This window comes from Melitaea cinxia, chromosome 17 (genome assembly GCF_905220565.1).
Source record: "Melitaea cinxia chromosome 17, ilMelCinx1.1, whole genome shotgun sequence".
Lineage (NCBI taxonomy): Eukaryota > Metazoa > Arthropoda > Insecta > Lepidoptera > Nymphalidae > Melitaea > Melitaea cinxia.
The window spans coordinates 11,913,662-11,938,255 of NC_059410.1; the positions used below are offsets into that span (position 1 = coordinate 11,913,662).

Genomic DNA, 24,594 nt, shown 5'->3' on the forward strand with positions numbered 1-24,594 from the left:
AAGAAAGAAGAAAAAGAATTTTTCAAATCAGACTAGTAGTTCCTGAGATTAGCGCGTTCAAGTCAACAAACAAACAAACTTTCAGCTTTATAATATTAGTATAGATGACATATAAACCGTATCACCGTATTTTGCGAAAAAATTGTGTATAGGTATTGCATGAGAAAACAATGCGTTTTGTAATATCCCTGGTATGAAGAGAATATAGTTATTTTAACTCACGTTGACGACGGCATTAGGGCGAAAAAAGAAGATTATTTTATCATAATTAGATTAACACTATATATATATAATACTGTAAGCAATATAGATTAACGCCAAACATGTTTACTTATTATATCCGCCCACCCACGGCCACGTAAGAGACCTATACCCAGCAGTGGGACGTTACAGGCTGAATCATGATCATGATGTTTACTTAAGAGATCTGTGAATGAATAAAGTTAAATAAAAATAACAACCAACCGTTTTAACAATACTCTGTCACTAAATAATATAAGTATATATGTATTTTATATCACTAATTTTGAATGTATATATTGCAAAATAAGTATATCGCTTTTTTTTATTATTTTTTAACTTTTTGTTCAGTTTTTTTTTTCAAATTATCACAAATGCGCTTAGGAGTCCCGCGATAACATCTTCTCTCACCACCATGGGTAGACTGGTAGAGATCTCTTACAGAGATAAGTTCGCCCTTGCCAACATTCTTTCTAAAAATGACTTGTAATTATGTTTTTTTTTAAAGTGCAATAAAGAATATATATTAAATTTAAAAATAATACGGTTAAATAACTACGATGTTCTGTTCAACCCTCCCTACCTTCACACGGAGCTCTTTGATCAAGGCACGGGATATAAACTTGTGAACTGTTGGCGATACGTGCCAATCGTGACACGCTAAACATTACGCTTGTATGTACCTGCACAACACATACCTAAGTACCACCTAACAAGGTTTAAAAAGGAAATAAGAATTATGCGACGTTCGTTGTATTCCGTTCCGGCTGTATCCGTTCGTATAACATATAATAATTAATTACCTGCAATATTTCTAGTATATACCTTAAGAGCCTTATGTCATTCATTGATTAAATTCAGAACTGAGAAATCAGAATAAGATCGTTCCCAAAGCGACCATTTAGTTGTTCGTTTGAAATAGGTTACTCAAGAATTGCACGAATGAACAGCGAAGCGATTGAGTCACGTAAGGGGTTTCAATTTCGCAGCTCAACAAAAACTAACCGGTTAATCCGGGAATAGACGAGCGTTTTACCTTACATTGTACGATCCAGATCATCGCATCCAATTACCGTCGTATGTTTCTAGTATCGAAAGAAAGCAAAAAAATATTCGCTATAAATCAAACCTTCTATTATGTATGTAAAAGCGTGTTATTTATTTGACAAAAGCGAACTACCCTTTTGTTACATAAGTGTGTAAACATATTAGACCTTTAGAATAATAGTCTTACTGCGTTTACTATTATTATAATCTAAAATAATAAAATGGTAGGAAAGTCAAAACTGTACATTGATTATTTGTTTAAAAGAATACTAGGGGTGTGGTCTACAATCGATACCGAAGCCAAAAATATAGTTTTTACAATTTTTGTCTGTTTGTCTGTTTTTCTGTTTGTCGGTATGTATGTCCGGAATAAACTCAAAAAGTACTGCATGGATTTACTTCAAATTTAGCACGAATATTATTAAGAAGTCGGGTCAACATATAGGCTACATATTATCACGCTATCACGAACCTTTATTTCTTCAACGCATTCTGTAACAACGTGTAATCTAACGATGCATATATTTTGAATGTTGTTGTTATTATGTTCATAACCATTTCATAAGCTAGCTTCACACTATAAATAAAAACATTCTGTAGTATATTTAGTATCACCATTGCACCCGTGCGAAGCCGGGGTGGATCGCTAGTTATAATCTAAAACAATAAATTATTGTAATAACGTCATAAATTTTAAATTGTAGCCGTACCATAGTTTTTGTGTTTTAATTCAATATGATAGTTATAGAAAAAAATTGTATAATCAACACTAATTTTTTAATGTGTTATTTTGTCGTTATAGTTTATTTATATACTAATTACTAGAAGTAGGGAGCCTTCGTTCTGTCAAAAGTTAAAAATAAATAATAACAATATGTTTGTTTTTTTTTTTTTTTTTGTAGTAAAACCTTCCGTGAGCCTTAAGGAACGTATAAAAAATAAATTAGCCGAATTGGTCGAGCCATTCTCGAGTTGTGCGCTTAGCAACAATCATTTTGTAAAATTTTAGTTTTATTTAAATTAAAAATTCCTTACCCTTCACTTTCTTCTCCAAGTAATGCTAGAATAAAAATTTAGTTTTTAACGTAGATGGGAACCGTGGGGTTAATGTGAAAGGGAACAAGGAAAGAAAGAAAATGTATGCGAGATAAAAGTACGAGTGGAATAACTGCGAGAACTGGCACGAAAGAGTCGCAGTAAAAATTGTCTCCTTCTGGGTGGGTATTGGAGGAGTCAAATACAAAAAAAAAATCTAAAACTATAAATGCGGTTGTAAAATAAATAGGGTTATTGTGATTTATTTACACAGACGCACACACGCGCGCATGACCACCCCGGTGCAATCACACATACACTCACGCACACACACAGAGACACACACATTTTCGCATGCGAGCACACATATTTATTTTCATTGAATTTGTTCCATTTTTCATTCGTTTCATCGAATTAGAAAATATGTACGTACATAGGTACGAAGTTCGCCACATACACAGAAATACACCACCCACTTGGTTCGATCGTATAATAAAAAGAAGCAATAATCAAAAATCGAAGTAGGTAGACATTAAACTCACAAACCAACTTCTCATATGTCAACATGTGCCTTAAAAGCGGTTTACATGGGTTTTACCCTTGTTTTACGATCGATTATGCATTGAGCCGGGTTCAGGAGGCTTTAATTCAATTGTCTTTCGTAGCACCGTTAATATCCGAACGTCATGTGTAACCGTTTTAGTCGCGTCGACGTTTATGAACATTGACGACATGATTATATATGGTAATTGGATTTCTGTATAATAACTAGAAAATTTTATGATGAACGTTTAATTTCGTTTACGGCAATTCTGTTGTTGAGAAGAGTACTTATTACAAATGATTATCTGAAAACATCCTTTTAATCTTCAGCTTTTGGCTTTCAGACTCACTGGTTTTCAGATAGTCAAATAATTCAATTTTCTCTTTAAATCTATAATATTGTCTACTTTATAAAAATCTTGTGTCTCACTGTTTGTGGTCACTTTCTTTCAAAACGGCTCCACCAAGTTTAATAAAATTTGCATGTATTGGCATTATTGGCATTGGTGGGTATTATATTAGCATGTATTGACATTGATAGTTCTGAGAATAGGTTATTAGGTACATTTCGAACTGCTAGAAATAATTTTATATGACAAAACATTTACCGAGTCAGCTAGTATTATACATATAAATAAATTAATGAAAATAAACTTAACAACAATTTTATAAACCTCTCCCAGCAGCTTGCTTATAAACTGACGGAAACCATCAAACGTTCGATTAATTATCCAGTTAACGGCATCAATCAGCTAATGGATATTTTACATCGCGGTGTACGGTAATACACTTAGGTTTGATATATTTTTCTACTTACTTTACTACCATAACTTAATAAGTAAAAAAAATGTAATAGACGCATATTTTTTTTTTATTATGGTTTGGCATCGTGATCAGCAATTAGCTAATGTGATTTTGGCCACAGTTTTAATCCCCGTCCATAACAGCTATTGACTGAGGTAGATCACAGCAGGTGATATCTTGCTTAAAGTATGGAGTAACCAGACTGGTGAAGTACTTCAATCTTAGAGACATAAATAATACTGCTCTCAAATATTTTTGTATCCTGTTGTAATCAAAGCAGAAAAAATGCTAAATATTGACAGTGGAGTACCAATCAACAAATCGCTTGTGACGGTTGTGATGTTGCAGGCAATGGTAACCATCAACGTCAGGCTCTCCTGTTTTCAACCCTAGTAGTAAAATAAAAGTTACTTAAGAATTTCTCAAGATCTACGCTATTATGTTGCATATTTACGAAAATCGAAATACTATTGGAGTCGTTGAGTGTATGACTAGCTTATTATTGATTTATTTTTATTTATTTATTTAACACTTTATTGTACACCATACAAATAAAATAAGCAAGCAACATTAGCAATAATTTGTAGAAAAAAGAAAAATGTACAAAAGGCGGCCTTATTGCTTAAGAGCAATCTCTTCCAGGCAACCTTAGGGCAAAGGAGATGATATATAGCTTATATTATATACATACTGTTAATTATAAATAGTGTATAACAATAACTTACTTTCTTTATTAAATTCATTTATTTTAAAGTAATTCAAAGAATTAGTGTTTTAACTCTTTGTGTTTGTTTTCAATGATGGCAAAATATTAATTTTTCATTTAAGATCATATTTCAATTGAAAGTAACGAACTTGAACTTTTATTCAGGTATATACAATACCGAAATTCAACTGCGAGGTAATAACTTTAACAAAGTTGTGACAAAGAGTTATGACAGGTACCCGAAAGGGAAATAATTTGCCTATAGTAAATAAGGGTCTATTATTTTCAGTTTGATTGATTGGAAGGAGAAAAGATAACAACAAGATTTGAGGTAAGTTTCCGCTGTTTTTACTACTACTTTAAACCAAATAAATGCTTAAATGCTAAAGTTATTACTTTAGTTTGATGAACTACAACGTCTGCTATGAAAAAATATATTATCTCTTCTTATCTAAATGTGAGTGGTCTTAACGTATCTTATGTATCTATCTTATCTATCTATCTTATATCTATCTTATGTAACGATTGTATAGATTCCTTGTATGCGATTCTGCCTTGTAGTTGAACATTAAAGAATCAATAAATAGAATTAAAGCAAAGTACCGGGCTCCAATACAAAACATTTAAAAAACAAGGCAGACAAGACAGTTAATAATAGGGTATTAGAGTTGTAAGCGCAGTACACTTTTACGTATTACAAAACGAACTTAATGAACCAACAGTAATTAGCACGAAGCACTAACGTATTGTGCACGAACTGGGTTTACGACAGTCTCTTAAATCGAATTCGTAGCGTTGTAGGGTTTACTAGCTTTTAGGTTTACTTATTTGCGCAACAAAAATGTTAATCTTGTATAACACTATTTTCATTGAATAGCATTAATTGAGCAAACTTTTTATTTTATTTATTGTGTATGTGTGTATATAAATAAAATATTGTCTTCAAAATTCTTATAAAAACAATAGTAGTTTTTCCATTTTCCATTCTATTGTTATCAAATATATTACCTTAACGAAATGTTTTGCATTTTTTTTTTCATTAAAAATGTGTATTAATTTAAGTTTTTTTTTTCTATTATTTGGTCTACAAAGCTTTATAGGTGTGATATAATATTAAGGAAAACTACATATTTCCTTATCTATCATCTTAATATTAACTTAATTATTTACATTCGCACATACACTTTGAAATTTTTTAGTAAAATTTACATATAATAGTAATTTTTCATATTTGATCAAAACGTCACAGTAAAAAAATATATAATAATCTCTTTTGCTATCAGACTAATAAAATGAAGAAAGATGATTGTGCTGATTTTATTCACCATCAATCATAATTTATTAAAGAGAAGACTTATATTATTTTTATTAATCCATGATCAAAATTTTTATATAATAAAAAAATAGAAGAAGAAGAAGAAGAAATATACTTTATTATCCATAAAAGTTAAAGTACATAGGTAAGACTTACAAAATAATAATATGCACCAAGGTCGTCTTATCGCTAGGTAAGCGATTTCTTCCTGATAACCTTGGGGTAGAGGAGATTTAAAAAAAACAGAACAGAGTCATCAAAAAGGCAAAACAAAAGGAATCCTAAAATCTAATAATATAAATAAATAATATACATATAAATAAATAAATAAATACACAAATAAATACACAAATAAATACATACCCTTTACATATAAATATTATGTTTAATAAAACATGAAATATTAATGATTAGGCTCACATTAAATGGTATCAAGATGACCTAATTCGATGAGTGGTGACACGAGATAAGCCCATTTCCATAATGCATTACCAATAGGGATAACACACAAAATGACCGTCACGTCTCGGTAAAATTTACATGGAACCACTCGAGCATTGATCAAAAAAAAGAATCATCAAAATCGGTACATCAAGAAAATATTATGAGTTGAAAATTAAATATATAGTTATATATAAATACAGATGAAGTGAGAACCTTCTTATTTTTTGACGTCGGTTAAAAAGCATTTGTATCTACAAAGGTCAAACAAACTTCAATTCAAGTCGTACGATTGTTTTGTTCAATTTTTTAGAAATGAACTGTTTCAGTCTGGAAAAAACTTTCCAAATTGTCTTCCAATATAAAGTTTCAGTCACAGGGTCACAGTTTTTAAACAGGTTTTTCGTTTTATAATTTGTTTATCGTGTTAGGTACGTAAGAAGGTAGAGTGATTTAAGCACTAGCATCGCCCTGGGCGAGATTTTTACGAAGCCTAAATAATAATTGAAAAAATATAATAAAAGAAACCTAACTGAAAATAAACTAACAAAATTTAACATTTCTAGCCTTACTACCGGCAAACTCGTTTATTGAGTTATCAAATCGATATTTTCTATAATTTCATTTTCGATTGACAAAGTGCTAAATATTATTTTTATTTATTTTATACTTTATATGCACATTACAAATATATTACAAACGAAGCATAAAGTTAGTTACAGAAAAATGACGGTTGTAGATAGTTTTTTTACCAGCTTACTCTCCGTTAGCAACCATTACAGCCTTACCAGTATAGACAATAATATTGGCTTGGGGCAATAGCGCAAGAGAAAGACATTCGCCATCGTAGTATAAAATAATAAAATAACAAAAATATGTTAAATTTTATGTTAAAAATTGTAATTTTTTTTTTTTTTTAATGACATAAAAAATAGTAAAAATTTACTCACGACTGTACAATATTTTAAATAAGTTACAGTATATTCATTGAGTATTAAAAACACTATTGTAATATATTTAATGTATAAATTTTATTGAATCTAATTGTTCCCAATTCCCTCTAAATTGGAATGAAAAGTTAATTATTACTTAAGAATCAATAATATTCAAAGGTCAGAGAAGTACTTCTCTCTTAATTCATCCCAAAAAATTTTACGTCTCTCTTCAGGCACGTCAATCATTTTAAAGCGTCTACCTAAATTCATTGCTTGTAATTTTTCATGTTTTCCAAACGGTGTCCATTCCAAAGCATTTAAAATTTTCTCGTTACGATTTGGAGTAGGGTTTCTGAAAATAAATTAAATAAAAATTTATAGGAAAAATATTTGAGTTAAGTGAATGATTTGAACTGTTAATTAATTAGAAAAGACTTTTCATTGTTTATCCGTTTATTACGTTTTTGTTTACTACTAGCTGTGCCCGCGACTTTGTCCGCGTGAAATTTAACAAAATAGTTATTGTTCAGTTCGCAGTTTTAAAAAAATATATAAACTAAAAGTAGCCTAAGTTACTCCTTATTACATCAGCCATCTGCCAGTGAAAGTCCCGTCAAAATCGGAACAGCCGTTTCAGAGATTAGCCGGAACAAACAGACAGACAGACAGACAGACAAAAATTATAAAAAATGTTATTTTGGAATACGTACCGTATACATACATATGAATTTAGTAAAAAGTGGTTATTTTAATATTACAAACAGACACTCCAATTTTATTTATTTGTATAGATGTATAGATATAGATTGCACGATCGCACAATTTATTGTCAAATGTTATTCTCCAAAAGTTTCCTATTCTAATAAAATTGTAATTTTCTTATTCATTTAAGTCGTAAAAACCTAATATTATGAAAAATACATTATTTTGAACTCTTTCGCTGTCATAAAGACCCCTATAATTACTTTTCCCTAAATATCTCTTAAATACAGACATCGGCCAGCTACAATTTTTGCAACTGGGATAAAAATTACGATTTTATTTAGAATAAGTACATGGGTTAGGGCCAAAAAAATAAGAAATGCAGTCAAATTGAAAACCATCTCATTTTTCTGAAGTTGGTTAAAAAAGTATCGTTTTTTAAACGTTAAACAAAAATATCCTTATTATTACCCGTACTTAACAAAGTTTGTTATAAGCCTTACAAATTTTTTTATGAAACACTTTTCATTGCATTCAAGGCTTTTATAGACATTTGTTCTTGGTTTACAGTTGAATAGGTAACAATTTTCGTCCCCTAACGTCGTTCCTTTCCATTTTAAATTCGGCACAGACGATTGCCAACCAATATTCAAAGATCCTTGAAAAGCAAATCTGAATAAGTAAATACTACTATTAGAGGATGTCATATGCAGTGTGGCTTGACGGAGTAATGGATATATAACTTGATCAGAAACATATTTTGCATATCTTCTTAAACTTCTTATTCCTATAGTACTGTTTAAGAAATAAAAATTCATTATTTCTTTTCTAATCTTCCTGTATCGTTTGGACTCATAGCTATCACACTTTCCTTCAAAGGGTAACAAGTACTGAAAATTATAATTAAGATATTCTAAAAGTTTTCTATTGTTTGCTATGCCTATCAATTTATATAAGTAAGGAAATGTAGTATATCCAAACATAACATCAACATTGTTCTTCACACCTCTTCTTTCATACATATCTAAAGGGAATTTGTTTATGAATGGAACTTTTGACGTTTTTTCTAATGAACAACTAAATGGGTTAATCAATCTTTGATTATCTCTTACTTCTGTACTATCGTATAGATTCTTACTCGATAATAATAATTCTTCGTACGATGTATTACCGAGCATTTTATACAATTCCTTAAGATTAAATTTATCAAAACGATTTTTAATTCTCCAAAATAATTTACGACTTATCTCAAAGTTATTTTGACTATAATCAGCTGGCATTAGTGCACTGCCGTCTAAAACTATAACTCTTGCGAACAAATCCTTTGCAGCTGGTGAGATTAACATGGATGCAACAGAAGTAGAAGCTGAACCGGAACCGATTATCGTAATTCTATTTGGATCACCATCAAAGAAACTTATGTTTTCACGCAACCATTTGAGAGCCATTAATATATCCTTAGCTCCCATATTTCCCTCAGCGTAGTCATCATTTGTATTAAGGAATCCAAATATAGACAATCTAAACGACACAGTTACTACAATGACATTTTCATCTATAAAAAAATCAGGTCCATGTTGGTCGGCACGCTCATTTGTCCAAACTACAATTGGATAGTGTTTTGTTTTGTTAACGTTAGTCGGCTTAAAAATAGACAGATACAAACAGTCCTCGTTATTTACTACTGCACATATTTTGCAAAAAGATGTACTGTAATCGTGGACACCGATTGTATTTAAAGGCATGTATTTTGGGGGCTGAAATTACAAAAATATTATATATACAAATTTTCTTATTTCACTCACTATTTTTTTTAAACACAAGAACACGTAAAGAAACAAAAAAACAATAAATAGTGGAATAAATTTTACCTTAAATCTTAATTCATTTATTGGTGGTTTAGCATAAGGTATGTCATAATACGCTAAATAAGTATTATTTTCGAATAACGTGTTCAACTTTCTACCGACTAAAGTTATTTCGCTTGTTTTATGTGTGAATGAAGAATGAATGAACACACTAAAAGCTAGTACGGAGCAACTAATACTGGCAACAAGCATCACTGATAACAAAACGATAAATAAGAAATTTTCTATTGGCCACGTATGTATAACTTGTATAAGAAAGCGTGAAAATGTTTAAAAATTAATATGCAAACATTCTAATAAACTGTTACGTTTTAATTTGTAACGCTTTAGTTCTTACTTCTCAGATTTCTATATAATTTCTACAATTATTTCATTCTTTTCTAGTACAAAATCGTTGTCAACTAAAATAATTAATTCGATTTTTAAATAAAATAACAAAATTGATCTTTTACCGCTTGTCTGGATCATTCATATAACAGTACACATTAAATATATATATATATATATATATATATATATAGCACTTAAAATATTAGCGAAGCCGGCTTGCATTTGACCCATATTTTATTTTAAATAAATATAAATCACGGTTACTATTTGATCTTGATGAAATAGATGATGCATATTAGCTATATTTCTAACTTTGTCATTTATTACGATCAACTTTACGAAGATTATATTAGTAGGTAGTATGGACGCCTACTCTCGTTGACTCTCTTTTGTGAAGTTGACGACAATTCATTATTCAATATTATAATATAAAATATTATAAATAGCTTTGGCTGGCATTTATTATATTATGGTTATCATAAGGATACTTACACATACATAAATTATGAACCGCACATCATTCGATTTGTGTCTGTACGTGAAATGACGCAATTCCAACAAATCGCTTAATATTACAGATGTGATATGATACATGATATTATTGAGTGGCAAAAACTTGAATAAAAAACTTTAAGGCCACAAATTTTAATAAAGAAATAAAAAATATGTAATAAAAATTGTGAAAACTTTAAATAATATAAAGTTATTTTTTTTTCTGTTGGAAAACCTTATTTTCCATAATTGACATTAATATTTATCTAAGATGCTTTATTATGCGGATTAGATTAGTATATCTAGTATAGAAATTAAAATTATAGTAACAATAAATGTTTATTGAAAGAATTTGATAATTTTTATCACTGTTGGTATATCTATCTATCTATCTATACGAGGATGCCAGTATTAAGGTTTCGTTCGAAATAGATTGATGTCAGAAAAATGAAAAATGAAGGAATTAATGTATTTTATTGTTTTGATTTCAATTTTAGCAATTGTCTTCGCTAATAAGGAGGTAGAAACTACTCATGGACGTGTCAGTGGTAGAAGCTTTAAAACATTTTTTGAAGAAAAGAAATACCAAGCTTTTTTGGGAATACCATTTGCAGCACCGCCCGTTAAAGACCTCAGATTTAAGGTTATATATTATCATTATTATTTTTTTTTTTGGAAATTCTATCAAGTTATTAAATTTTTATTGCGAATTAAAGTTTAGCTTATTGCTATTTGAAAGAAAAAAACTAAAATGAAATGCTGTTAAAATAAGTGGACGACATATAAACCATAAGTATACTTTATCATTAGTCGCATTAATAATACGAGTACTATGTCTTACAATAATGTATAATACATACTATTAATTATTATAATATACAATTAGTATTATAAATATATATAAAAACTTTGGAAAACACGTAATAATGTTTATAATATTTTATTTTTCAGCCACCACAACCAGCTAAACCATGGGAAGGTGTGTTAGAGGCTACAAAAATTAAACCAGCCTGTGTCCAATATAATTCTAACTTTCTTAAAGGGAAATCTTTAGGACAATACGGTGTAGAAGATTGTCTATACCTCGACATATTTACCCCTGCTGTAGACAAAAATAAGCGACCAGTAGTCGTGTTTTTATATAGTGAACGTCTGCAAAATTCATACAATAAAACCAAAGACTATTCCCCAGATTTTTTTATAGAAGAAGATATAGTAGTTGTAACAGTAAGTCACCGACTCTCTATATTTGGATTTTTATCATTAGAAGACGATACAGTGCCGGGAAATTCAGGATTAAAAGACATTGTAATGGCATTAGAATGGATTTCAAATAATATTGACAAATTTGGAGGTGATTCATCCAAAGTAACGTTGTTAGGTGCCCAAGGAGGCGCCGTTGCAGCTGATTTACTTATTCGTTCTAAAGCAAAAAAATTTTTTCACTCTGCGATACTGCAGAGCGGATCGTCACTAAGTCCCTTGTATTTGCAAGAAAAATCCCGCGAGAGAGCTTTTAAACTCGGCAAACTGTTAGAAATTTCCACATCAAGTAATAGTCGACTTTTAGAAGAACTCAATAATATTGCACCCTCAGAATTATTTAAGATGGAGCTTCGAGCTGCGCCGGACGATTATTTTAAAGAAAACCAAAGGGGTGTACTAACATTTGGTCCAATAATTGAAAAACAAGCCGATGGTTTGATAACAGAATATCCTGAAGATTCCTTCGAGAACATAAACATACCTATAATGCTCGGATTTAACTCTCGGGAAGGTTTGAGGTCTTCTTACATGTACCTTAAGACCCCACATCACCTTACGTTTGTGGAAAAAGACTTTCCATTTTTAATGCCTTTGCGTCTAAAGTTTAGCTTTGATCCTCTGACTAATAGCTATTATGATGCTATAGACGACATAAAAGAATATTATTTCAAAGAAGGCAAAGTGACAATAAAAAGTACTCCAGAGTACATAACTTATTTAGGTGACGTACTCGGATATTCATTGGATAAAACTGCACAAATGTTCGCTAATCTATCGTCGAAACCAGTTTACTATTACCACTTTGACCATTATGGTGATTTGAATGAAATTAAAGATTTGTTATTAAAGGATGCAGTAGTTAAAGACGGTACTTGGGGGGCAGCGGATGGAGATGAACTCTGCTATTTATTCAGATGCTTAAGTCTCAAAGATAAATATGCAAAACTTAAGCGCTTGGAGTCTGAAAAAATAGGAATGCGAAAGAAATTGGTAAAATTGTGGGCAAATTTCGTGAAATATGGGTACGTTTTCTATTATTACCTTTATTAAAATAATTTTTGTGTTTAGAAATTGAACTTATTTTGATTTAAAAAATAATAGCGACATGAGCACTCAAGCTAACGCTAAGGAGTTATTAATAAATGTGACAAAAAGCAAATCTTCGGTTAAAATTTCCTTTGTACCTTTCAATGGGTTCATGTACGATTTAAAAATAAAATTAGACCTGGTTGGTAGCGCTGTTGTCGGTACGTCAGTAATCAAATTTTGTAACTGCTATTCTGAACAGATGTATGTACGGTGCGGAAACGATGACCGACTATATCCAAGACCAGCGAACAAGACCCATTTTCCTTCATCGCGGGGTAAGACAGGGTGATGTATTATCGCCTAAAATATTTACCACTGCGCTGTCTTTAGGCGAATACATCTCGCACCCTCGTTTCACCGATGATATCGTCATCTTTGCGGAGGCGAAGGATGAGCTAAGCCAAATGCTGGGCGGCCTAAACGAGTCCTCCCGACGAGTCGGTCGCGGTATGAACTTGGATAAAACAAAAGTTATTTTTAAAAAATCATACCGCGACCGTTATCGGTCGACAGTATCCTTCTTGGAGTTCTTTAGGATTATATTTGCCAAGGCCATACCGTCCAACTAGACCGCAACAACTTCAAGATAGAGGCCGATAGGAGGGTTTAGTTGGGCTGGGTGGCGTTTGGCAGGTTTCGTCGAGTCTTCACTTCGAAGATTCCGTAATGTTTGATTCCATAATGTTGGTCTTCGAGCAATGTGTCTTGCTTGTGTTAAGATACAGAGCCGAGACGTGGACACTTACAAAGAGACTGTTCCACAAGTTTAAAGTCGCTCAACGTGCAATGGAACGGGCTATGCTTGGGTTTTCTCTCAAAGATAGGATTAGAAATGAGACTATCCGCGAGAGAACAAAAGTAACCGACATATCCCACCGAATTAGCATATTGAAGTGGCAGTGGGCTGGTCACCTATGTCGCAAGGCCGTTAGTGCAGACGTGTCCTGGAGTGGAGACCGCCTCTTGGCGAATGTAGTGTGGAAGGTCCTCCGGCCCGCTGGACCGACGATCTACGTAAGATTGCCGGTGTAGGCTGGATGAGGATGCGGAAAACTGGGATGTCTGACGCGAACATGGGGAGGCTTATGTGCCAGCAGTGGACTGCAATAGGCTGAACTGACTGACTGACTGATAATAATATTTGTAAGAATAAATTGATGGGTATATATTATAAATGGTTTTTAGTTAAATTTTCTTTGTAAATCTACTGAACCGTACACAATTTAACGACTGGACTAACAATTTACTTTTTATCTCAAAACTACCACGCGATCGAGATTTGTGTGAATGAAACCGCACAGCTACGAAATAATATTAGTAACAGAATAAAACAATGTAAAGATGCTAAGTTTCAAACGCAAGTCCACACACAACACAAAATTACGAATCAAACAAAAAAAAACGATAGCGTTTTCTCGAAATTTAAGGAATTAAAATAATTTCACAACAATATCTTCAAATTTAATACAACGAATATTATTAACATAACGTACCGAATTATCAATCCGTTAATTATAAATTCAATAAAATCCATATACTTTGCATTGTAAAGTATTTGTAAAATTAACAATATCCATCCAACATAACTCCAACAGATGGAGTTATGTTGGATGGATTGTTTTTTTTTTTTTGTTTGTTTTGTTGTGGGCTTGGTTTTCCGCATTTAGACACAAAGGTGGTCCGTTATGCGTGAATCCTCCGACCAGACGGGTATTGTGTCTGGTGGGCTACTGGCCCACTACTGTTGGATGGATATTTGGATTTTATTGGAGTCCAACTACATTAAATTTTAAACTTTTTTTTCAGAAATCCAACTCCCGAGAATGATAGTCTATTGGGTGATATAACATGGCCGTCTTATAACTTGGAAACAAAAGAATACTTACTCATTGGAGAAAACTTTGAAGTAAAAAAGAATTTATGGGAAAATAAGTTTCAATTTTGGGATAATTTTATGGGAAAATGGGAAAAAAGAGTTTTTAACGGTGTAGTTACCGATAGTGAAAATAAAAGAGACGAGCTATAAATACATGTCGTTTTACTTTAAATTTGTTATTATAAGCAATTGTTTAAAAATTTCAAATTTAAAAACGAATAAAGTTCATCATCATCATTTCAGCCTATCGCAGACCACTGCTGCACATAGGCCTCCACAAGTTCGCGCCAAAAATGGCGTGAACTCATGTGTATTGCCCATAGTCACCACGCTGGGCAGGCAGGCTTTGTCGCCCCGAAGACGCTACTGCCCGTCGTACCTGTGTACTATAAGTTAAGAAAGTCAGCCTGTGTAAAATAAGTTACGAAAATAAATTTGATACATAATAATAATAATAATAAATATAAATATTAATAACATACAAAGTTAAAGGCTAAAGCTAATTAGTTTTCTTATTGTCATAATTCAGAACATATTTGTTGTCGTAAATTATGTTTTTCCATCTACAAACTTGTCGTAGTCATTGAAAGATCATCTCAATATGCAACGCATTTAGTACAGTACTGTACCTGTTTTAACATTTATAAATATTTAAATTTTGTATGCTTAACTGTTTCAGGAGTCATATTTTATCATATTTCAGCTTGTTTACATCTCCACTCTTTAGACATGAATTAATAGCCAGATGGTTTTGTAATAATTTAATAAGATTTTATAACCAAAGCAAAGCAAGTAAACCTTTACCGCCTCTGTGCTACGTTACGCCTCTGCCCTACTCCTACGTAACCCCTCTGGTACAGTTAAAGGCTTTAATTGTTGTTATGTTTCATTATCATTATACTATTATGTGGTGTTCAATTTTATGTATAATTTATACATAAATAAATATTTTAATTTTAAATATCAACATTTAATTATTGTAAGAAATATATTTAACAAACTACTCTTCGAATTTTATTGTCTTGTATTACATTTTACAATAGAAAACTCAAAATTAACCTATATTTAACACGTCAGTAGCAACATCGATAATGATAATAATCAAAAGAGGTTTTACTTTCGGATCAATTTTAGACTTACTTTGAGTCATATCAGCTACAAATAAATCCCTTATCAAAAGTAAATGATAATATCCAAACCCACTTAGATTAATAATTATCTAATAGACACGTCAGTTTGAAGTCAATATGTGAGCGCTATAAACAAACTATTAGTTAAATTATAAACTGTTTATTAACATGGCTACCTCAAAAAATTTACTTCCTATATTAGTTATATTTTCTATAAATACCGTTTTAGGTGATATTATAGTGAATACTAAATCTGGAAAAGTAAATGGAAAAGAAGTTCAGTCCGTTATTCCCGATAAGAAATATTTTTCATTCTTAAGTATTCCTTATGCTCAGCCACCAATTAAACAGCTCCGATTTAAGGTAAATGTGAATATATTTTAATGAATTTTTTTTATGATAATAGTGAACAAATGGATATATTAAGCTATTAAGGGTTTTTTACCAGTTTCTACGCCAAATGGCAAACATGGTCCCAACCTATCAATTATTATTATCATTGAGGTGTCTAGCCATCGTTTTATCGCTTGTAATCACTAAGATTAATTTGATATGTATGAACTTTCACTTTTTGAAATGAGACATACTATAAATAGCCTAAACTAGACTTAGTTTCAACGTCAACACATTTATTTTTTAAGATAAATTCAATTATATCAATTGATCATTTAAATTTTTTATTATAATAAGCTTTACCATTTCGTTCCAGCCACCACTCCCCCATCCAGGTTGGGAAGATGTCTTAGAAGCTAAAAAAGAAAAAAAACATTGTGCTCAGTTCAATTTGCCGATAAGATACATTAACAAATATGGGTTTTGTGGAGATGAAGACTGCTTACATTTAAGTATTCATACACCAAAATTACCAGACAACGAGAACTTAGATTTACCTGTAATCGTTTTTCTGTATAATGAAATGTTCAAAGTATCTTTTAATGCCACAAAAGATTATGGACCGGATTTTATTATGAACGAAGATGTTATTTTGGTAACGATAAACTACAGATTAAGTGTATTAGGGTTCGTTTCATTTGAAGATGAACTACTTCCAGGAAATAATGGAATAAGAGATGTTTTATTAGCTCTGAAGTGGTTAAAAGAGAACATTAATAGTTTTGGGGGAGATCCTTCAAGAATAACTCTTATTGGGAATAGTGGTGGCGCTGCTATTGTAGATATATTGTTACGTTCGCCAAAAGCAAAAGGTTTATTTAGTGCTGCAATTTTACAAAGTTCTTCTTCTTTTGATCCGCTATATTTCGAGGAGAACCCTAAAGAGCGCGCCATATCTCTCACAAAGGCTCTACAAGATAAAGCTACGACAAGCGCATCGTTTATTGAACGCTTGTCTGATGTATCAGCTTTTACAATTGGAGACCATGAACACTTAGTCGTCGATACTGATGTACCTAGAGCAATTCAAAGAGGAACTGTTCCATTTGGCCCTGTTATTGAAATCGAACACGATGATGCTATAATAACTGAACTCCCAGAAAACAATCCAATGGATATAAAGGTTCCAGTAATGATAGGATTCAACTCCAGACATTCAATTGAAGCGAACGCACGCTATCTTTACAGCTCTCAATTTCTGTCATACGCTGAAAGAGATTTTCTTATTTCATTTCCAAGGAGGGTGAACTATCATTTTCAAATAAATGATGATATCTATAACAAAGCTATGAAAGAAATTAAAGATTTTTATTTTGAAGAAGGATATGTTAAAAGCAGCAAACCAGGAGAATATTTAACTTATATTAACGACATACTGAATTTCTACCATATTGATTACGCTGTTCAAACATATACAAATACATCGAGTATGCCTGTTTACTATTATATGTTTGACTACAGTGGAGAATTGAACTTTAGAAAAAAAATAGTAATGGCTGATGCAACCAATTTTGATGGCACATGGGGAGCATCAGCAGGCGACGAGTTATGTTATTTGTTTGTGTGCAATCAAGGGAGAAGGGAGTACAAGAAATTACTTGCTTCAGACGAGGATGCGGAAGAAATAAAAGTATTAAAAACTATGGTAAAAATGGTGACAGATTTCGCAAAGACAGGGTAAGATTTTCTAAAAAAATAGTCGTGCTAAGAAATTTGGTTGGGTAATCCCAAAATTGATAATACCTACTCAATCTTTTTTTTTCAGTAACCCAACACCTCCTGGAAGCGTTTTCATATGGAAACCAGCTACAAAAGAAAACAAGGAGTGCTTAGTCATTTCTGATGAATTGAAGATGGAGTCAAAACTTTACGATAACAGAATTCGGTTTTGGAATAATTTTATAGAGAAATATGAAAAACTCGCCGTGGACGGTGTAGTTAAAGATACCCATGACGAATTATAATCGAAAAATGGCAATAACTTATTAAATAAAGAAAATTTACATATACTCTATATGTTTTTTACTCTTAAGTATCCGAGTATAAAAAATATTATATAGACAAATCATTCCATCTTCTTTATCGCAAATCATATCAAAACTTATACTGTGAGATGTGCCTCTAGTCATTTTTCATAGCGAAATTCAGTACAGTTCCAAATTAAAGAAGAGATCAGAGTGCGTATTTCATTGTCACGCTTTTTCTCATAATATTTATTTCCGTTTTTAGGAAGGATATTACACTTTAGAAATCATTCTTTTTCTTAGTTGTGAATTCACAGACATCATAATCCTCAATAATCTAAATAACTGAAAGTGGAACGTAGGAAAGCCTTTGAACTTATGGCTTATCTTAAATTATTATTCATTATTTATATAATTCAGGAAATCCTAGTAGGTTGGTTTGATTTTATTTTAAATTACTTTAGTTATAATTGTTTTGAATCAGTATTTAGTATGATTGATTTGTTATGACGTATAAAATTTAATTTGTTGTCTTTTAATTATTCATTATTTAATTAAAAATTGAATAATGTTTTCCTTATTCGTGTTTATCTCATTATTGATTTTACTATTACTTGAATTATTCATATTTCTGTGTGTAAGTTATAGATGATTTCTTATTAATGTGTGCTTTTTAGCTTAGTAAATTATAATATCCAAATACAGCTACCAAAAAAAAGACGTAAGAATGACACAGTAATTTGTTATTATGTTATGTTTATTACATTATATAGAATGACTAGCTGTACCCGCGACTTCATGCACGTGGAATTTAAAAAAGTTATTGTTCAGTGAAGTTCAATGAACAAATGCTAAAACTTGTTTTTTTAGCTTTGTTATTATAAAAAAAGGATATTAAACCTTAAGGTGGCCATATTCGACCCAGCTACTTATTAAAATAGTCTGTCTATCTGTCTGTCTGTTTGTTCCGGCTATTCTCTGAAACGGCTGAACCGATTTTGACGGGACTTACAATGGTAGATAGCTGATGTAGTAAGGAGTAACTTAGCTTATTTTTATTTTAGAAATGTATTTATTTTATAACTCTACAAACTAAACAGTAACTTTTTGTTAAATTTCATGCGGACGAAGTCGCAGGCACAGCTAGTTTTTCTTATATAAGATAAAATAAGATTAGAACTGTGCTGTAAATATCTTAGGTAGTAAAAACATTGCATCAAAATATATTCATCGGGGAAATACCTGCTAAATAAAGCCACGTCAGATGTCATGTTTGATATTCGACTTAGTTGAATAATAGTAACAAACATATTGAACTTAAATCTCATAATGCTACTTAATGTAAGCGCATTAATCGATATGAGTTATCAACTTCGATAGATAAAGATTACTAAATGCGTGCCGTCATATTTGTCATACACTCAAACAACAATCTACACAAATTTTATAATATATTGATTTTATTTCCACTTACATTAAAAAAGATTTTTTATTAACATGAAAAATAGCCTGTTGTATTTTGTTTTAGTAGGTTTAGTTAATTTATGTATATGTTATGATTTTAAAACAGTGCAAGTGAAATTAAAACAAGGAGATTTATCTGGGAAGGAGGAAATTACACTTTTTAAAAAACACAAATACTACTCATTTCAAGGTATACCGTTTGCAAAGCCACCTATCGGAGAGCTAAGATTCAAGGTAAAATATTTAACTCTAGCTACACTAATTTTTTTTTTAATAATAAACACATTTATTACATAGTTTTCTTTCAACTAGTGACTGATGATTGACATAGGGATAGTTTTTTTACCGACTTCAAAAAAGGAGGAGGTTACTCAATCAGGTATGTTCGGGGATAACTTAATCGTTTATGAACCGATTTTGATAATTCTTTTTTCGTTGGAAAGTAAATATCCCGAGTGTGGTGCCATGATAAGGAAACCAGGATCTGATCGTAGAATCCCAGAGAAATCGAGAGAAACCCTCGAAAATCGTAGTGACGACTAGTGCGTTTGTTAATTTTTGTCGTCTACTTACGTTGTATTACTTGTCGATGTAATTGAAGTCAGTTTTTTTTTTCGTTTGCGAGAAAATACAATTATTAAATGTGTCTCACGACACTTGTCGGGTCATTTCATAATACACGTTTATATATTTTTTTGTACTTTTAGCCACCTGTGTCTCATGATGGCTGGGAGAATACTTACGAAGCTCATACCAATAAACCAATATGTTTTCAAGTTAACACTAGAATGCGGATGCTAGAGCCCTTTGGTATGCACGGTTCTGAAGATTGCCTCTATATCAATGTTTTCTCACCAAATATAGAAGGATCGGCACCAGTCATAGTATTTGATTACAATGACAATTTCGGGACTAGTTTTAATGGAACGGAAACTTATTCACCTGATTTTTTTATGGAAGAAAATATTGTTGTTGTTACTATAAACCATCGGCTTGAAGTATTAGGTTATTTAACAACGGAAAATGATGTTATACCAGCTAATATTGGCTTACGAGATTTTATAATGGGCTTACAATGGATACAGGACAATATAAAGCAACTTGGCGGGGACCCAAACAGAGTAACGATTATGGGAAACCGAGGCGGAGCAATTATTGCAGATATTTTACTTCACTCACAAAAAGCCAAAAACCTTTTCACCGGTATTATAATGCAAAGTGGAACGGCTTTAGAAAACTTATTTTTTAAAACAAATGGTCGTGAAAAAGCTTTTAAACTCGCTGAAGTACTAAACATAACAGCAGACAACAGCGAAACACTTCTTAAAGAACTACAAAAAGTAGATGTTGAAGTTCTATATAAAAACATCAGTGATGTATTAACTGATGAAGATGAAATGCAAGTGAATGTATATCCTTTCTCTCCTGTTGTAGAAAATGATTATCCAGATGCAATACTTACAACATTTCCAGGTGAAAGTAAAATTGTCAACGACGTCCCGATCATGATAGGTATGAATTCTAGAGAAGGGTTAGACTTAGCCTCGCTTTATCTATTTCAACCTCAATTAATAGCAGAATTGGATCATAAATTCCTATTCACATTCCCTGTGCATAGTAAATTAAGATTTGAGAATAAAAGCAAGGTATATGACGAAGCGATTAAAGAAATACATAACTTTTATTTCAAAGAGGGCTACTTTTACTACGGAAATCTATTAGAATATGCTGTATACGTAGGTGATATGCTGCAATCATATGCTATTAATGCCGCTGCGAAAAAACTTGCAGGAAAATCTCAATCACCGGTATATTTTTACGTGTTTGACTTCAGGGGACTATTAAATGAAAATATTAATTACATTTCGCAAAACACTAGATTCAGCTTGAAGCATGAGGGTGCAACTATTACTGATGAATTATGCTACTTACATTTGTGTAGTAGAATCAAAAAAACTTACAAAGAACTCCTAAGTCTAGTGAGCCAGCAAACTGAAATAAAGGTTTTGAGAAAAATGGTACGATTATGGGCTAACTTCGCAAGAACCAGGTAACCTATTAATGATTACTTATTTATTTTACTTAGCAGCGTTATGGATTAAGCTCCAATACTTCTCTATGAAGAAAAAGGCCTATACCCTGCCATTTAATACAAAACTATCAAGTATATTTTAAATACTTAATATTTACTAAACGAGACATAAAACTAAAGCCATTTTTTGAACTCTTAAGATATTTATATACATTTCGTTAAGTTATACGGCTACTACTAACTGATCTAAAATATACATTCAAGAGGCTACAGCTTGTAATTGTACGTCGAGAGAAATATAACAATTGTCATTTGTTTACAGAAATCCCACTCCTTCCGAAGAAGATGACATTCTGAAAAAGTTTAAATGGCTGCCAATAAATAAAGCTAGCAACAATACAGACTACCTTCACATAACGAAAACCTTAAACATGGATGTGAATCCTTTGGGTGAAAGAGAAAAGTTTTGGGACAATTTTGTAGAAAAATATTCAAAACTTGCTAAGGATGGTGTAATACAAGATGAAAAGAAACAAGAGGAAAATGCACAAGGCGAAGAGACTCAAGATGAAAAGATACAAGATGAATTATAAATAATGAATAAATGTATTTTTACCTGATGTTATTTTAATTAAAAAATTCTTGATATGTAATTATTAGAACTATGTTTAACATATATAGTGTATATATGTCGATCGACTATTCTTAAGGTAAGTAAAAGCTGAATTTTATACTTTTTTATGTTTTAGTAAATGCATAGGCATGTATTTGATGTATGTTAGCATTAACTCCGAAACTACTGAACCAATTTTTATCAATTTTTTTAAGCATCTGTAATTTGATCCAACTTGGGAGATATGGTAGTTTTTATCTCAATTATTGATCTCAATATTTGTTTTTGCAAAATAAATGTTTATTATACGACTTCAATGTGTATTTATCAGTTAGTTCTATAAAATCCTAATAGATGGCGCTTTGGCATCTAAATTGCCCAGATATTCAATAGATGGCGCCGTATTTCTATTTCTAGATTATATAAGGTGCGTATGAATATAGAATTTACATATATTTTAATATTAAATATGATTACTGAGCCACAGCAACGCGTGGCTGGATATGCTAGTAAATATATTTTTATTACAAAACATACTCGGGGCTGAAATCTAACCCATAACCCTAAAGCGAAAACGGGGTCATTACCAACGTGCATCAACGGGTCGATTTCAATTACATTGTACATTATTTTATTTATTCCAGTAAAACTTCTTCACGCATGCTTGACTTGGGGAGTAAGCTGTTGAATGATTGGCGAGAGCGTTACGAAAAGTGTGGTAGGGTGAGGTAAACGGAAGTGGAGAGGGAGATATAAGTTAGTGAAGATAGAAAGAGAGAGTTAAAAAAGCAAACTCGTTTTTTTTTTTAAAATTATAAACCGCTTTCAACTAATATACACTTACTTTTTAGATATAGATACGTATGTTTAAAAATATAAAATAAAGTGGTAAAAGTACAATTTTGTGTATATTTACGATAGTGATTTTACGAGTGTGTTACATTGTTTCCCTATAGAATTAATTTAAAAAATTATTATTTAATTTATTTTATACTCAGATACAACAAACAAGATAAGATTAATGTCAGCAAGACAACTGTACATATTATTTAGTATAAGTGTATAAGTTTAATCAACCTTTCAGTAAAGTTGTGTTCAATCAAAGTAAAAAAAAAAACAAATAGATACAAATAAATAAAGTTGGAGTGTCTGTTTGATTTTGGATTTGTGGATTAAAATAAACGCTTTTACTAAATGCATATGGACGTATACATACGGTACATATACCAAAATAACATTTTTTACAATTTTTTTCTGTCTTTCTGTCTATTTGTTCCGGCTAATATCTGAAACGGCTGGACCGATTTTGATGGTATTACATTTTGATGGTACACTAGTAGACAGCCGATGTAATAAGGAGTAACTTAAGCTACTTTTATTTTAGAAATTTATTTATTTTATAACTCTGCGAAGTTAACAATAACTTTTTTGTTATATTCCACGCGGATGAACGCGGGCACGACTAATTGTTGTATAAGTAGTAATAAATACATGTATTCATAGTTCCTAAAAAAATTATTCAACGTAGTACGATTATAATTATGAACCAAATCGAGTAAATAACTTACATAAAACAGTATATCAACAGGTACTAGAATAGTTTGGAGGAAATAATTAAGCTGCCAGGGAAGTTTGTTGCAGAAATTCAAATTGCAATCTCCATACAACTATATGAAAATATATAGTTTGCAAAAGTTTTGCGAATTTTAATATTCCATGGTCAATATCGTTGTTCATAATTTTATATTAATATAATTTTTGTTTTGTATATAATATTTAATAATAATAAAATTTGTAGAGAAAATTATTAGTTAAAATATACTTAGATACAGCAAATCAAGATGGATGGAGCCCTAATTTGTACGACTACAACCCAGAAAAGGATAGAAATTTATATTTAATGTAATTTTCGTCGTTTTTGATGTCAATATTATGACGTTTAGGGTGCGGTATCTCTGTATCCCTCAAAACTTCTTTTATGACCAGACCGCAAGCATTATTTTAAGCCGTAATGATCAAAACTAGACTTATTTCAGTTCTTATATATATATATATATATATATATATATATATATATATATATATATATCAGTTCTTATTATTATTCTTAGTACTTAACTTAGTACTACTACTAGACGCCAATACTAATAGAGTATAGAAAGCTGTATCTTATAGGCTAAATGAAAGATCGTGAAGTTCGTCGACCTACGTTGTATTAGCCCGCATAACTTGTAACTGGATGTACCAATTTTGATGATTTTTAATTTAATCGATAGCTGATATTTATCATGTGGTCACATTTAAATTTC

General features: G+C 31.3%; 3 protein-coding genes across 3 annotated transcripts; all 3 read left to right on the forward strand.

The window, feature by feature from the left end:
• Nucleotides 1–10,933: 10,933 nt before the first annotated feature.
• LOC123661410 (cocaine esterase-like) lies at nucleotides 10,934–14,840 on the forward strand (the record flags this gene model as incomplete). Its single annotated transcript, XM_045596372.1, has 3 exons — nucleotides 10,934–11,101; nucleotides 11,410–12,746; nucleotides 14,620–14,840. Coding segments are annotated over 3 exons (1,725 nt in total), but the record flags the coding sequence as incomplete, so codon positions are not given.
• A 1,088-nt stretch (nucleotides 14,841–15,928) lies between these two features.
• Nucleotides 15,929–18,226, forward strand: LOC123661573 (esterase E4-like). Its single transcript, XM_045596526.1, has 3 exons — nucleotides 15,929–16,182; nucleotides 16,529–17,889; nucleotides 17,978–18,226. The coding sequence occupies exons 1-3, from the start codon at nucleotides 15,988–15,990 to the stop codon at nucleotides 18,174–18,176; spliced, it is 1,755 nt and encodes a 584-aa protein (XP_045452482.1). The 5' UTR covers nucleotides 15,929–15,987; the 3' UTR covers nucleotides 18,177–18,226.
• A 1,447-nt stretch (nucleotides 18,227–19,673) lies between these two features.
• LOC123661411 (esterase B1-like) lies at nucleotides 19,674–22,290 on the forward strand. Its single transcript, XM_045596373.1, has 3 exons — nucleotides 19,674–19,874; nucleotides 20,348–21,690; nucleotides 21,995–22,290. The coding sequence occupies exons 1-3, from the start codon at nucleotides 19,674–19,676 to the stop codon at nucleotides 22,263–22,265; spliced, it is 1,815 nt and encodes a 604-aa protein (XP_045452329.1). The 3' UTR covers nucleotides 22,266–22,290.
• Nucleotides 22,291–24,594: the final 2,304 nt, after the last annotated feature.